This window comes from Ooceraea biroi, chromosome 5 (genome assembly GCF_003672135.1).
Source record: "Ooceraea biroi isolate clonal line C1 chromosome 5, Obir_v5.4, whole genome shotgun sequence".
In the NCBI taxonomy this organism is placed as follows: Eukaryota; Metazoa; Arthropoda; class Insecta; order Hymenoptera; family Formicidae; genus Ooceraea; species Ooceraea biroi.
In genome coordinates, this window is record NC_039510.1 from 8,115,370 (window position 1) to 8,132,810 (window position 17,441).

Sequence of the window (17,441 nt, forward strand, 5' to 3'; positions counted from 1 at the left end):
TTTCTTGATATAGTTTGCACAATAAACATCTTTTTAAGATAAGTACATGTTTTAAGATCAGTGCATGTGTTCAAATCTTATAGCAGGTGACAATTGAAAAATCGTAATTTTATTTTTGTAATTCTACAACAAACAAGAATTCCATCATAAATATATGTAATAATAAAGATTGTCGTCCGACAGATTATATAAAAAACATCTTTCTTCAACTTTTTCTAACTAAAATCTATAAAACATGTTGAAGCCTGATATGGATATACTGTGTTATGTTTGATGGAGAGGTAGAGACAAAACTCACAGAGTAATATCACAAAACTCGTAACTATTTTATTTTGCCGCTTATACATGTACGACTCGGTTCGCGTACTACTCTCGACTTCACGAACGAACGAACGAAACAACTGAACTGCTAAAAAAACTACTCGCGCATTTGCGCCTCTACGAGCGCCAACAAACATTTGAATATATAAGATGCTCACTCTAACACCGTATGCTCACGTTGCTATGATGGTAACATCGCTGTATAATTAGTGACGCGATAAACCACCTGCCTCAATAAAACAATTTAAGACATCTCAAAACAAACAAGTCAGCTTAATTAAAATGATAAGTATCGTATATATTAATTAATAAATCCTTCTTATTATTGACCAAAACTGACTATACAATTGATCGATGATCATACATACAACGTTTCGACCATTGTTTTTGGTCCTTTCCAAGGTGAATAATTCTTATATAGCGTGACAAGTCATTTTCTAGAAATACATATATAAATTAAATTCTTGTGAATGAGTTCAATTAATAATATAAATTCTAATGAATGAGTGATAACATTAGATGGAATTTAAAGCGTCTCTGTGAAAATCATTACAAAAAAAGAGAAATGGCAGAAATGTTTTATATTAAAAGACATAATAATTCGATCAATTTACAAAAAAATTGCCATGTATATATAACACTATTTTGAAATACACATAGCTTGTCCTATGTAGCGATAGCATTTAGAAAAACACAGTTTTATTTATTGTCTTGGTTATCAGTAACTTGTCATCGTTAGGTGTTTATTGACGTGTTCCTTGAAAATCTTTATCTTACTTTTTACAACAGGTCGTTTTCAGTCGGTAAGTTAGTTAGTTATTATTTCTTTAATTACTTCCTTTTTACTTGAACTCATTCATATAAATATATATATTGTTATGTCCGTGCCAACTCCGGCTCGATACTCGCTCGCACCACACGCTCACTTTCACTCGCATACTCGCGGAATAACACTCGCGTTAGAGAATTAGAGTAAACACGCTTTATTCCAATAACGGTACAACTGCGTAGCAATTCAAGCGCTTATTCGCAACACGTCTAGCTGTCTCAGCCGCCGGGCTTCAACTCTCCGTTCGCTCTTGTTTATTATTTCTCTTCCCTGGAGACCGCGTCGCGTAGAGACTCGCGTCTTCTGCTCCGCTGACCATCAGCTGACTATCAGCTGCGACGATCGGCGGTACTGCACCGGGTGACCGACCCGGACACAACAATATTTATGTCTAGAAAATGACTTGTCACGCTATAAGAGTTATTCACCCTTGAAAAGGATCAAAAACAATAGTCAAAACGTTGTATGTTGATCATCAATTATATAGCCAGGTTTGGTTAATAATAAAAAGGATTTACTGATTAATGAATATACTGGGGACAGAAAGGAGTCTTTTCAATATCCTATATATTCTCGTATAGTTATATACATAATACGTCTGGTTTTATGTCGATTACATAATGCGATAGTGCTGGAATGAGTTGTTCGTTATTTCAGCGATCCGTAAGATTTCTACACCGATAAAATACAAATTCGCTTTCCATGATTACGTATCTTGGATTGGGACAAATCTTACACGAAGCGGATATGCAGGTCGTAGGACCAAGTCAGTTTTTATCTTCAGATCCTTCAAATAATCGATCGGTTCCAGGTAGAAGCTGTGCAATAGCGGAGCTATCATGGCCTTCATCTCCAGCAAAGCGAATCTTTGACCTGTCATTAATTAGTAACGTGTATCAGAAATATTTCGCAGCGGATCGTTTTTCTTTCTTCTTATTTATGAATGTTCATTCGTAAGTGAATGAGAAGGTCCGCGACTTGCCTATGCAATTTCGTGGTCCCGCGCTGAATGGCAGATAGGAATAAGGATGACGATTTTGGCTTCTCTCGGGCAAGAATCTATCTGGATCAAACACTTCTGGATTTGGCCAGAAATTCGGATCTCTGTGGACACCGTAGATATTGAGATGCACTACCGTACCAGCCGGCACCACATATTTCTTTTCTGAAAAACGCAGTTTAGAAAATGAGATGCGATCTCGTCCAAACTTGCGAAATATAAACACGTAGTAATCTATAATTTGCATCTAAGCAAAAGATACAATTTGATGATTATTTATATTTAGCACACATATGTAAATACTTTACGTAAATAATTTATGTAAATAATTTACCTTGAGCAAAATTAACTTTTTTTTTAATTAAACTGTACGACATTTCGTCCATAATGTAAAATGCTGAAATGCTCATATTGTAATTCTTTTGTGTTGCTAGTACAGTGAATGATACATTCGCATGACAGCAATAATACAGCAAGAGTGACCGATTACATACGAAATGTTACATCTTCCGAGATAAGTCGCGATATGAAATGCACGCTGGGATATAATCGCAATGATTCCTTCAAGCATCTGTCCAGATACGGTAGCTTTTGTAACACTGCCAGAGTGAATCTCTCTCCATTCTCTTGCATCACGCTATCGACTTCAGCCCTTACGCGATCCTGCATCAGTAATATTAATCAAAACGTTTCCTATCATTCTTATTTCTTCACGTATTACAGAAATGCATCTTGGAAAGTCTCGCATTTATGTCTTGACTTTCATAGAAATCATAACGAACAGTCTATTGAATCCACGCGATTAATTAGTCGTTCCTATCACCTCGCTTGTTGAAATCAAAAAGTACCTGAATGTCTTTGTGCTCAGCCAACAATAACAACAGATAGCATATTCCCACCGCCGTAGTCTCATGTCCCTATAATCACATTACACGCATCGTGTATCAAAAGATCCAACATGAATATACGAAATACCCACCTCGAACATGAAGGTATCGACTTCCTCTCTGATGTCGAAATCGGTTATATGATTTTCTCGCGATGCCGCTATCAGGAGGTCCAGCATAGCGAGTCGCTTTTTCCGAGCTATATTAAACAGAAGAACGTGTGCATGATGATTTCAATTTCGCAGCGCACCTTTCGTGTTTCACAGTTTGATTGAAACAACATTCAACTCGTACTCTATTGCAAATAATACGAGCACTACAAATAAATTGATTTAATTTCGCAGAGGATATGCATCGCGTGGCTGCGATTATGCGTTCTGTCAAATTTAAATGTCACTAACAAGGGGACATCGCGAACCCGAAAATTCTGATTTTGATGAAACTTTACACGTATGTAAAGGGGGTTAATACATGAATTTAGAAATTTTCGGTTGATGCCAAAAAACAATTCTAAGAAATGAAACCACCCTTTATACGTAGGTCGACTTTTGGCTTTTTTCGATGTATCTCGAAAAATATTTGAAATATCGAAAAATGTTTCATACAAAAGTTTCATGATAAAAACGCCCCTATTTAATGACACTATTGAAATTTTTTAAACTAATTTAAAAAAATAATTTTTTCAAAAATTTGTGACAAAATGATTTTAAAAACTTGTATTACTGTCATTAAATGGAGGCGTTTTCATTATGAAACTTTTGTATAAAACAGTTTTCGATATTTCGACTAATTTTCGAGATATATCGAGAAAAGTAAAAAGGCGATCTACATTTGAACGGGTGGTTTCACCCGTTAGAATCCGTTTCACCGTTTTTGCAGTAACTGAAAGGTCTAAATTTATGTATTAACCCCCTCTATATGCGTGTAAAGTTTCATCAAAATCAGAATTTTCGGATTCACGATGTTCCCTTGTAAGTGTATTACGATACAGTTTGATACAGATTGAATCGTCATCTAGTCCATTTGTTTATATATATGTATATAGGGTGTCTCAAAACCTCCGTCCAATATTTTAATAGCGTATTCTAGAGGTAAAATAGAGTGAAAAATTCTAATACGAAAATTTCGAGGCTACAATAGTTTTTGAGTTAGAAGCGATCAAAGTTTCCCAATAATATTGCGTAAAACTCGCGCGCTCAGGCCCGTGACTACACGCGTACCGATCTATCATCTGTTATTGATTTTCAAGTCAGGTGATATGGATTTTTACTGCACAGCTGATTTTGTCATTTATTATGAATAGCGAAAACATTTAAATTTTTAGTTAAAAAAATTAAATGTTTTCGCTATACATAAACCCACTAAAAAAACCTCACAAGGTGAAGAAATGCGCCAAGTACATAAAAACTCCCAACTTGTCAAAACTCAAAACTAAATATGAAATCAATAATTAACTAGCCAAATATCTAGAAGCAGTTTGAGTATTTTAGCCAAATGTTTTCCATGCATACTCTTTTATCGCATAACGACATTGAAGTACTTGGCGTGCCCGAATCATATTAAAACGTACTGTCCTACTATAAGAGACACAAAATCATTTGCGAGTCATTGAAAATTATGAAGATACAAGATACAATAAAAATCAAGATACTGTACAAACTTTCAGGAATACATGACCACTACGATCACTACGGGCACTCCAAGTACTTCAATGTCGTCATGCAATAAGAAAGTATGCATAGAAAACGTTTGGCTAAAATACTCAAACTGCTTCTAGATACTTGTCTAGTTAATTATTGATTTCATATTTTGTTAACGCGAACGTCGAAATAAACGCGTCGATCTTGCGTCTTTCTCTCGCGAGGCTATTATTGTCCGCCGTAATCAGCTGTTTGTAGCTGATCGCGAAGCAAATAGAAGCGAATATGTTTGCGTTCCCCTTCTCGCAACGCAATGCCTACCTGCTTTCGGTCAAATCGCCGAACCCGATTCCTTGTGATGAGCACTCTGAAAAGTAGAGCGAACGCGTTCGCACGTATTCTCTATTCTCGAATCAGTACATTCAAGTTGTGTATCAAGACATTCTTTTGTTACTTTCGTTCTATTAAACGTTTCGTTATCTCTTTACTTCAACGAGTTTCACAGCACTACCTTTGAATCGATTCCTCTCTATTACATCGAAATCACGTCTCCAGCTACCTATCTCCTATCAAAGTCTTCTATCTCAACTAAACATATTTAGTTTTAAGTTTTGACAAGTTGGGAGTTTTTATGTACTTGGCGTATTTCTTCACCTTGTGAGGTTTTTTTAGTGGGTCTCATTGCTTTTTGTAAAATTTTTTGTATTTTTTTCTGCAAAAAATATATATGCATTTCGAGGCCAACTACACTTTTGCACTTTCGAATCATTTATTAATTGCCATTCGGTATCTTTAGCACGTATTATATTTGTATAATGTCCGTCAATTGTACTTTCACCTTGATGAAAATTTCCACTAATAATTTTATATATATGCAAACCAATAGAGATCTTTTCAGTAAGTACAGTTTTAATTTTGAATTTTAATAATTTCAAGTTAACCTTGCAAAATAAATCTTTATTTAACAGATTTGTAGCATTATTATATCGGATATGTTCGAATTTTGCCTTGTTTTATGTATTTTTTTTATTTACTTGGCATCGTGACGCTACCGCGTCGTTGAATTTAAAATAATTAAATTTAAACTTTTTATAATTTTTGCAATTTATATTTTTATTTATTTATATTCATATAAAAATTTTCTCATGTATCAAAATCATTTTTAATTCCTAATAAATTAAATAAGTCGTGCATATGTGAACGCACCTTGACGGACAAAATTGCTTTGATTGTGTGCATGCAATCATACGTATGTGAGGCTGAACCCGAATAATCTGAATCTGAAAAACGAAACGTCACATTTCTAGCATACGATTACAATATCTCAGGATTGACTGCACCAATCTTATTCGACTTGGTCGCAATCGGTAGCTTGCGTCCACTTTATATAATAAAAATGCTGTTAGATTTTTAAATAAGGCTGTAGTTCCTGAGATATTTTAATCGAAAGTTTGTGTGACGTGAAATTCCGGATAAAGCTATGCGGTAGCGCTCGACGTTTATGCAATGAATTTGGTAACGCTCGTATATGCAGTGATGCTCATTGCTCGGAACCTTATTTTTTATGTCCTTGGCATCGCGACGCTATCGCGTCGCTTGATAAATGACAAGGTAAACCTTCGGAAAAGCGACCTCCTCGTAAAAATAAATAAGAATAGCTGTTTCCTTTGTATTTGTGCCTCCTGAATACGAATATGAAACTTAAAAATGGCGGTAGAAACTGGAAATATCACAAAATCGCAAAAAACACTGCAAAACGTAGGTTTTTGCAGTATATCTCTGAAAATATTGATTTTAGAGGAAAGAGTTTCAAACAAAAAATGAAGGTCTTGAAAAACTCTACAAAAAAGGTTATATGCATTTTTGGCATAAACTCATGTTTTTGGCTGTTATGTAAAAAAATAATTTTTAACACATTTAATACAATTCAATACACTGTATACGGTATGCATGTATGTTGTGTGTATGTGTGTGTGTGTGTGTGGTGTGTGTGTGTGTGTGTGTGTGTGTGCGTGCGTGCGTGCGTGCGTGCGTGCGTGCGTGCGTGGAAAAATCAATTTGATTACTTCTTCACTTTATTATTATGTAATAAATCTACAATATAAAAATATGTAATATATCCCTAAAAACCTTTTTAAAAAAAGAAAAAATATATACGCCAAGTACATAAAAACTCTCAACTTGTCAAAACTTAAAACTAAATATGAAATCAATAATTAACTAGCCAAGTATCTAGAAGCAATTTGAGTATTTTACCCAAACATTTTCCACGCATACTCTCTTATCGCATGACGATATTGAAGTACTTGGCGTGCCGGGATTGCAGTGGTCATGTATTCTTGTAAATTTGTATAATATCTTGATTTGTATTGTATCTTGTATCTTCATGATTTTCAATAATGACTTGCAAATGATTTTGTGTCTCTTATAGATAGGACAGGACGTTTTAATGTGATTCGGGCACGCCAAGTACTTCAATGTCGTTATGCGATAAAAGAGTATGCATGGAAAACGTTTGAGTAAAATACTCAAACTGCTTCTAGATACTTGGCTAGTTAATTATTGATTTCATATTTAGTTTTGAGTTTTGACAAGTTGGGAGTTTTTATGTACTTGGCGTATATATTTTTCATTTTTTTAAAAAGGTTTTTTAGGGATCTCACTCTTTTTTGTAAATTTTTAAAATTTGACTATATTTTAGTTTTACATTCTTTTGAACATATAATTAGTATTACATAATTTCTTTTTATATGTTTTATTATCAATTATTTTGTATGCTAACACATCGCTCCGATGCAATTTGTAATAAGTTTTATTAAGAATAATCTTTTGATTTTTATATAATGTAAATTATTATTATATATTTTATACTTTTTTCTGTTTTGCTAACAAAATTTCTCTATGTGATTTATAATATTTTTTATTATAACTTTAACAATATAACTTTACTTTCAAATAAATCAGTTTTACGAGTTTTATAATTTTATGCAATGAATGTGGTAGCGCTCGACGTTATGCAGTGAAGTTCGTGGTATTGGTGCAGTCAATCCCTTTCTCACTAACTAATATTTAAATTAAATAATTTATAACACTACAGCAAAGTATTATATTTATAGTACGCCTAGTATAGTCCTACCTATAATCTCTGTCTCTTTCTCTCACTGTCTCTCACTCTCTTTCTTTCGCTTTCTTTCTCTCGCTCGCTCGCTCGTTAAGAAATTAAAACGTGTATGTGTGAACGTACCTTGAGGGACAAAATCGCTTTGCATGTGTTTGTGCGAGCATACGTACGTGAGTGGTCTGAATTCCATGAAAACCGAAACGTCACAGTTTTAACATAACGATTGCAATATCTCAGGATTGCCTGCACCAATTTAATTCGAATTGATCGCGTTCTAAAGCGTGCATCCATATTATCTTATAAAAGTGCCGTTAGATTTTTTATTACGGCTTTAGTTCCTGAGATATTTTAATCACAAGTTTATGTGACCTGTCAAATGATGTAAATTCCGAATAAGCTACTTGGCAGCGCCTCGACGATGTCGCGCCAGTGCTGTATCAAGCGGCTATTTCTCATGCGGCTATTTATTGTTTTATGTACTTGGCGTCGCGACGCTACCGCGTCGCTTGAAAACTTGTATATAGTAACTTCCATGCAGTACTTTGGATCACCTCAAAGTTTTGTTTTTTTTTATGTGAAAGGGCAGAAGAGGACGGGGCTTCGCCCTTTTGCGCTTCCACCTAAGCGTATCCACCAAAAATTTAATAAATTTGAAAAGTATATCCTGGGAAAGTATACGCTTAGGTGAAAGCGTAAAAGGGGACGGGGCTTCACTATCATGAAATATATACATATATGAATGTAGTAGTATCGTAGTGTGTGTGTTACTGACACCCACACACACACCACACAGTTTGGTTTGGGTTAAGTTAGGTTAGGTTAGGTTAGGTTAATTTATTAAGTATTTTGGTAAATTTCTATATTAGGGGACTCACCTCTGATTTTGTTCAAACTTTGCACAAAGCTTCCTTTTGGCCTACAATTAGGAGTTATGATATTTTCAAAGCGGGCAAACAACATGCCATCCTTGGGGAAAGTCAACAGGCTGCTTCAAGCGCTATTCGCGTGTAGGGTCAAAATGAAGGAAAACTATTTTTGCGGTATCCAGAATGCTTTTTTTATTTAAGGCCATCCTTCGTCTTGCAAAGTACATGCGTGGATACCGTGTGTTCCGCCCCCCCCCCCTATGGGGGGCTCCACTACTGTTAAAAATAACCTAACCCAACCCAACCCCGATTTTTTGTTTAAGGTCGTCCTTCGTCTTGTTCATCTTTTATTGTAAATAATTACCCTCCTTTCATATAATCTAACTCAATTCATAACTTCGCGAAAGTTTTCGATGGACAGATTGATAATCCGCAAGATGCCTGAAAACATGCACTCTTATCACACACACATACACACTCACGCACGCACACATACACGCACCCACACGCGCGCACACCTTGGAAACATTCGACACTTCTAGAGAGGGTTTGGAGTCTTAAAATACTGTAATAGTAACGAACTACGGGTCCTGATCTTTACAAGAATACACACATACACACACACACGAACACAAGCACACACAACATACATGTATACCTTATACAGTGTATTGAATTGTATGAAATGTGTTAAACATTATTTTTTTACATATCAGCCAAAAAAATGAGTTTACGCAAAAAATGCGTATAACCTTTTTTGTAGAGTTTTTCAAGATCTTCATTTTTTATTTGAAACTTTTTCCTCTAAAATCAATATTTTCGGAGACTGCGAAAACCTGCGTTTTTCAGAGTTTTTTGCGATTTTGCGGTATTTCGGGTTTTGACCGCCATTTTTAAGTTTCATGTTCGTATTCAGGAGGCAAAATTACATAAGAATTGGGTATTTTTATTCATTTTTACGAGGAGGTCGCTTTTCCGAAGGTTTACCAATGACAAAATCAGCTGTTCAGTAAAAATCCATATCACCTGACTTGAAAATCAATAACAGATGACAAATCGGTACGCGTGTAGTCACGGCCTGAGCGCGCGAGTTTTACGCAATATTATTGGGAAACTTTGATCGCTTCTAATTCAAAAACTATTGTAGCCTCGAAATTTTCGTATCAAGAGACACGGTAGTGTCTCGCGCCAAGTATACGCGCAGCGAGACCGCACCGTGACTCTTTTACGCGAAGCGACGCTTTCGTAGACACTCAGATTATTAGATCTCAATAACCGCTGAACGGATCAACTTCTAAGTAGGCTCAATGGATAGCTTGGGGTCAAATTATATAATAAAAGTGTTTTTATTTTTCTTGTACGTGCCCTACGAGCGGAGATATGGCGATGCAAAGTCTGAAATTGGAAAATTTCATTTAAGAAACGTCGTCGTCGTCATCGTCGTTTGTACAGTTCGTTCTTTTTCGTCGAGATGGCAGCAGCTCCGTTTATACCGACCGGCGGAGATGCTGTTGGTATATCCGTGTGACTCACACATACAATCATATGTAGAGGCTCTATATTAGAAAACTCTAACTTATCGACCCGACCGTCATGTGTAAGTCACACGGATATACGGACAGCATCTCCGCCGGTCGGTGTACGACAAGTGTACGACGCGATGTAGTGCAAGAAGTTGGAGTGAGAAAAGATATATTTGCGAGAGAACGAGTGAGTTAGTGAGTGAGAGAGCGATAGGGCGAGTGAGTGAGAGGGCGAGAGAGAGAGAGAGAGAGAGAGTGAATGAGAGAGCGAGTGAATGAGGGAGCGAGTGAATGAGAGAGCGAAAGAGCTAGTGAATGAGAGAGCGAGAGGGCGAGAGAGCGAGTGAATGAGAGAGCGAGAGAGCGAGAGAGCGAGAGGGCGAGAGAGCGAGTGATATATTATACGTCTATGCGTGCAGCGCATAGCGATCCGAGAGCGAGACATCAGTGGGTCTCATGTTCAATAACTCATATGGAAAACTTTGGTATAGTATTTTAACGCCATCTAATAGTTTACCCTCAAGAAATCGGAACTAAGTAGTCAAATTCAATATGGCGCATCAATCTGCAAGAAGGGAGAACACGTGAGATTTTCGAGTGCGTAGTTCGACGCAAAAATAGTACGTAATATCATATTATCGCGCATAAGTTGATTCACATTCAGAATGTCGTCTTCGATTCTTTGTATCTCAGTACAGTACATTACAGTTCTTTATTTTTTATTGTTCTAATTTCAGCTTCTTACTGCATCGAACAGTGTAACGCTGTTGAAACATTGGCTTCCATCTACCTGTGTCGCTGTTGGAACATTGGCTTCCATCTATCTGTGTCACTGTTGAAACATTGGCTTCCATCTACTTGTGTCGCTGTTGGAACATTGGATTTGAGTGTGTTTGCCAATTTGAAGAATATCGCCACAATTGCGACAGCTCGTACAAATCAATCCATTAGAGAGAAATGCATGTATATGCATCACTAGATCATTGTATTACGTTGCCATTACGTTAACGCAGGTATTCATTCAAAGTTAGTAAAAATTGCTGTTTTAGCTCTGGCGTCTTAAATATTCCATTTATTTATCAACTTTTTTGTCATTTTATTGATAAACGTGTATCTAATGAAATGTTTCACTTTCTATCGAGATATCTAATTTAGAAATGTAAGAGATGATGTCGCGATTTCCGTCATTAATTACTTTGCACAGCATGTTGTATGTATTAAGTTACATCATGTATTTACATACAGGGCATTTTATAACTAATGTAACTTATATAATTGTCTATGAATAGCTATATGTTGGATATGCATACTTTTCTAATGTTTTAAATGTAGAAGAGCAGTATTAATATAAAGATAGATGTTACGTTAAAGAATTTACCTGCAGCTTGCATATTTTTAAAAAGTTTAATATAATAGCATCTTTTCTCATTTATATGTAATTATAAGTTTTTTATGATATCGTATGTGTCAATATATCTGTATAATATACATATGCATATACAAAATATATTTGTATACGTCCAACTAAAATATATTTTTGAAAATTCATTTCACTATTGTTGTTTTAATTTTATCCTAAGTAAATTTTAATAATAAATTGAATATAAGAATAACGAGACGACTGCACATTTTTATCGATCGATAATGCTATTTTACCGATCGGCAAGGTATTTTCAAATTGGGGAGGGTCAACTTTTAGATGGCGCTAAAAACACTGGACAGAAAACTTAAGAGGGCAGTTTGCGTACCCTGGTGGATCTCGAACCCTCGTTTCGTGAGAATTACGTACTGTAATCCGGTAAGTATATTCAGTTTAGCGGCCTCATTAAGCTCTTTCGAGACGATTTACACGAAACGAAAGAATCTGGTAGAAAAAAGCGTCGCTTTACCCCACAAAGCGGGATATTAATCGTTAAAGTTGATCACTTTTCATGTTAGGAAATCTGTCAAATACATTACTAAATATAATGACAGGTTTCCTACCCATACAGCACGAAAACATTTCAGAAATATTTCAAAAGTATTTCATCTGACAGATGAAAGCATCTCATAAATATTGCAAAATGTTTCTGCAACAGTTATGAGACAACTCCGGAACAGCAAAATGTCCGCGACACTAGCATTCAAAACCTTATAGAAAGGTTGCTGAAAGGTATAGATCAATCTGCAACCTTACTGAAATATTGCCGAAAGATTATTAAAATAGCTGAAATCTTTTTGATATATTATTAAAGGTTAATTGAAATAATTTTGAAACTTTCCTATGATGTTGCACACAAATTACAAAGCTCTTATTAAAATAAATTGAAAATACTTCAGAAATTATATTTAAATTTATTATACGAGTATTCAGAAGATTGCAAATACTAAAAAGTTATAATAAAAATTATATATAAAATGTATTTATTATTTTTATTGTACGTTTTTATTTAATATTTGCAATCTAATTAATATAATAAATATGATTTCTGGAATATGCTTAATGAAAAAAATACATAATATATATAAGATGTATATAGATATGCATATATATCTATATATATAAGATATATAGATATACACATACATAGCTAAACCAAGTATTCACCAAGTTTCCCTTTAAAAAGCGTGAATTGTTGGCACATTGACAAAGAGCCATTCTTATATTATATATTTTCCTTTTTCTTCCTCCAAATAGTTGATTAAAAGGAAAGAATTATATAGATATATAATTCTCTGTTCAACCAACACTTATATTTGAAAGAAAAAAAGGATACGTGAAGATAATGCATTTTTTTGTCAACTGGTTAGCTTCACTAAAGATCGAATACTTGGTCTAGGTATATATATATATATATATAATTTTACTTTTTACAATATTCACATTTTTTCAAATTTATTGCATGTCGTAGGTTTTAGAAACATTTCTGTTGCAACATTTCATATGACATATTGCGGAATCCTTTCAGAAATGTTGCATATGAAATGTGAAATCTTGAAATGATTTTAAAACCTTCCTGAAAGCTTTCTGTATTAATCGGTGCTGTATGGGTAACTTAAAAAGTGGTCTACTTTAATGAGTGATATCTTGCTTCGCGGGGCAAATCGACGCTTTTTTCTGCCTAATTCTTTCGTTTCGCGCAAAACGTCTCGAAAGAGCTTATTGAGGCCGCTAAACTGAATACTTACCGGATTACAATATGTAACTCAACTTTCTTTTCAGATCGGGAATATCTCTTATGTCCATATAATAATTGTATACACTAATTTGTGAAAAAACGCGATTAAACAGTTTTATACGTCTTTGAAGCTAGCACGACGTTCTACGAATATCGAAAAAATATTAAAAGTTCTAATAGCACTTTTCATAGTTCTACAGTTCCTGATAAAAATTAAAAAGAGTTCTGCATTCCTTCTATTGTGAAATCGAAATTGAAAAAATGTGCTAACTTCGCGAATCTAGCACGACACTCTCCCCTCTAAAGTACTAAAATCCGTGAAAAATTATTAGTTTTGACTATAGTTCCCGATAGTTCTAATCGAGATTCATATATACAGGGTGTCCCGGGTTTTAACCGACAAACTGCGGGAGCATATTCTACTAGTGGAAATAAGAAAAAATTCTTATATCGAGTTTGCTTAGAAATGCTTTATTACAAAATTATAAACCAATATTGAAAAGAAATATGAGATAAGTAACAACGGATTTTTTCACAAAAATAAAAATTATGTACGCAATGATTTAGTGACGCATTTCAAAATGTTGTCCTTGCACATCGATACAAGCTAGACATCGACGTAGTACAGAATTTGTTACAGTACGACATTCCTAAAAATTTTGTTGCATCTCAGTAACTGAATTAGTAATTCGTTGCTTTAAATCTATCTGGTACTCTCCTGTTAGGAAATCTACGTTGATACTCTCGTACGGCAGCTCGTGCATTTCCGTCACAGAATCCGTACACGAAATGAATATCAGTGTATTCCTCATTTGAAAACACTTTTGGCATTCTGATAGTAATTGCTAGTTCACACGACGATTGAAATCTAACAGCTACTGTTGTGAAAGTAACAATCATACTGAATCGTTTCAACATAGTGAACATGAATACATGTGAATACACATAACATAAACATCTTCGACCTTCCAAATTCTACGCTATGTTCCGTTGTTACTTATCTCATATTTCTTTTCAATATTGGTTTATAACTTTGTAATAAAGCATTTCTAAGCAAACTCAATATAAGAATTTTTTCTTATTTCCACTAGTAGAATATGCTCCCGCAGTTTATCGGTTAAAACCCGGGATACCCTGTATATATGTACAACTTCAGATCCATATTCCACCAATTAACAATTTTTGAATATTTGTTATATCTGCATTCAGCACGACACTTAGTGCAAATGCGTCGTGCTGATGATTTTCAACAGTTCTAACGATAGTTCTCGACAGTTCTGCAAGAGTTCTATGCAATAGAATTAGTTTCAAGAAAAGTTAACTATTGTTAGAACTGCTGAAAATCATCAGCACGACGCATTTTCACTAACAGGAAAGGTACGGAAGTGTCCCCCTCCGATTTTGATGAGCTTTGAATATGTTGTTTTCCAGCTCAAAATAAGGGACACGTATTTTTTTATACGTGCCCTAACTCACTTTTAGGGGGTTAAACACACCTTTGAAAAAGTCGGTGTTTATCTTTCGAGGCGAATATCTTGGAAACTATTAAAGATAGAAAAATTGTTTTCGAATAACAAATTAATGGCTTTGAGAGTACTTTAAAAGAGAATAAGGAAAAAATTATTTAGTTTTTTATTTTTCAAAATACCCTCACCACTCATCCCTTTTTTTCAGAATTTTGAAATTGTTTTATCACCAATGGAAAGCTTATTTTTTTACGAATTCAACCATGTATAATAAAGTTGCGTTCCGAGAAATCATTTTCGAGAATTAATTACAAACGCCTCCGTATATACGCTATTTGTGCCCGTCCATGTGACCGATTTCTTTACGTAACACATTTTGTCCGCATCTTCTCTTAATAACAGATGACTACATCATAACTGGTAAAACATATTTTGTAACGAACAAAAGAGAACTTTAATATGTCAAAAGTCAAGTTGAATGCGTCGTGTAACAGATTACTATGCGGCGAGACAGACTAATTTTAGATGCTTCCTTCATTAATAACAATAGACGGATAGATGTATACATTACATGTTGCACTTATTTATTACTTATTGTTTTAGGTAGAAATGATATTAATATCTTAAGACATCATAGATCGCAGCTATTTCTATAACTTTAATTTAAAATCTACGGAAAAGATGAAATAGGTGGAAAAATTGAATTGTAATAGAACAATACAAGAACGTTGTAAGTGATATGAAATAGATAATGAAGACATATATATATATATATATATATATATATATGTTCTATATGAAATAGATAATGAAGACATATATATATATGTTCTATATAACCGCTTTTATACCATGCATATTTAAATACATTTCTAAATCTTGGTGATGAAAATTGAAAATGTGTTAATGATTGTAATTTTAAAATGGCATCTCGCGAATGAAGGTTGATTTCTAAATCTAGAAGTATGACAATATCCGAAAAATGTTTTATAAAATTTTTCCACAAGCGAAAACCATACACATCTAATGGTTGTATTCGACTCGTTGTCCTTGCTGGTATAGTTAGAAAAAATGCATCTTCTGCAGATTCTGGTTTATTTCTTGCAATTACATTTGGACAATGTCCACTCCAAGAATCCAGTAACAAAACCGATTTAGAACCAACATTTGGAAAATAAACTTCTCTTAACCAAATCTCAAAATAATGTGATGTTAATTTTCCAGATTGAGAAGCCATAACATAAATATTGTTTTCTCTAAACATTACTTCTTGTACTCTCGGACCGAATGATCCAGTGCGTTCTTTTAAAACAATAAAAAGAGGCGATAAATTGAAAAAAATTATTATATTTTGATACATATTACTTTTTTATTTTATTATTTAAATTATATAAGTATTTAAAGTTTAGTTACCTTTCTTGAAAAAAATCTTAATTTTCATTTACGTATTATTCATCCTGACTCATCGATGACTTTCATCTCTACTATCTCTATTACGTATAAATTCTACACGATTTCTTAACTGTCCAATATCTCTGCTATGCTCTCCAGCATTATGAACAGATCTGATCTTTGTTCTATTTTCTAATAAACATTTTAATAAATATTCTCTGCCATAATGCTGCTCTTGCCCATTAATAGCAAAAGGTCGTACAAAACATACTGCGATAATAGTACATGATAAGACAATGTAACGTACTAGAGTGACGCTGGCAAAGTGACGGCATTTTATACTACTGCTCAAATGATATATATATATATATATATATATATATATGTCTTCATTATCTATTTCATATCACTTACAACGTTCTTGTATTGTTCTATTACAATTCAATTTTTCCACCTATTTCATCTTTTCCGTAGATTTTAAATTAAAGTTATAGAAATAGCTGCGATCTATGATGTCTTAAGATATTAATATCATTTCTACCTAAAACAATAAGTAATAAATAAGTGCAACATGTAATGTATACATCTATCCGTCTATTGTTATTAATGAAGGAAGCATCTAAAATTAGTCTGTCTCGCCGCATAGTAATCTGTTACACGACGCATTCAACTTGACTTTTGACATATTAAAGTTCTCTTTTGTTCGTTACAAAATATGTTTTACCAGTTATGATGTAGTCATCTGTTATTAAGAGAAGATGCGGACAAAATGTGTTACGTAAAGAAATCGGTCACATGGACGGGCACAAATAGCGTATATACGGAGGCGTTTGTAATTAATTCTCGAAAATGATTTCTCGGAACGCAACTTTATTATACATGGTTGAATTCGTAAAAAAATAAGCTTTCCATTGGTGATAAAACAATTTCAAAATTCTGAAAAAAAGGGATGAGTGGTGAGGGTATTTTGAAAAATAAAAAACTAAATAATTTTTTCCTTATTCTCTTTTAAAGTACTCTCAAAGCCATTAATTTGTTATTCGAAAACAATTTTTCTATCTTTAATAGTTTCCAAGATATTCGCCTCGAAAGATAAACACCGACTTTTTCAAAGGTGTGTTTAACCCCCTAAAAGTGAGTTAGGGCACGTATAAAAAAATACGTGTCCCTTATTTTGAGCTGGAAAACAACATATTCAAAGCTCATCAAAATCGGAGGGGGACACTTCCGTACTTTTT

The 17,441-nt window shown here is 34.1% G+C and overlaps 1 protein-coding gene and 1 long non-coding RNA gene across 6 annotated transcripts in view; one reads left to right on the forward strand and one right to left on the reverse strand.

Annotated features, from left to right (window-relative positions):
• Nucleotides 1-302: 302 nt before the first annotated feature.
• Nucleotides 303-17,441, reverse strand: part of LOC105282231 (cytochrome P450 4C1) — a 47,883-nt gene continuing 30,744 nt past the window's right edge. For 4 of the 5 annotated variants that reach the window (XM_026969563.1, XM_026969565.1, XM_026969564.1 and 1 more), the window contains 6 exons: nt 3,130-3,236; nt 2,999-3,067; nt 2,645-2,813; nt 2,485-2,547; nt 2,133-2,315; nt 303-2,023 (listed from right to left, as the gene is read on the reverse strand). In XM_026969563.1, the coding sequence (XP_026825364.1) occupies nt 1,857-2,023; nt 2,133-2,315; nt 2,485-2,547; nt 2,645-2,813; nt 2,999-3,067; nt 3,130-3,236 (758 nt within the window). In that variant the 3' untranslated portion in view covers nt 303-1,856. The remainder of the gene's footprint in view (nt 2,024-2,132; nt 2,316-2,484; nt 2,548-2,644; nt 2,814-2,998; nt 3,068-3,129; nt 3,237-17,441) is intronic. The other variant, XM_026969566.1, reaches the window with a different exon arrangement.
• Nucleotides 10,531-11,535, forward strand: LOC113561925. The gene is made up of 2 exons (XR_003406524.1): nt 10,531-10,807; nt 10,925-11,535. It is a non-coding gene; the product is annotated as an uncharacterized LOC113561925 (long non-coding RNA).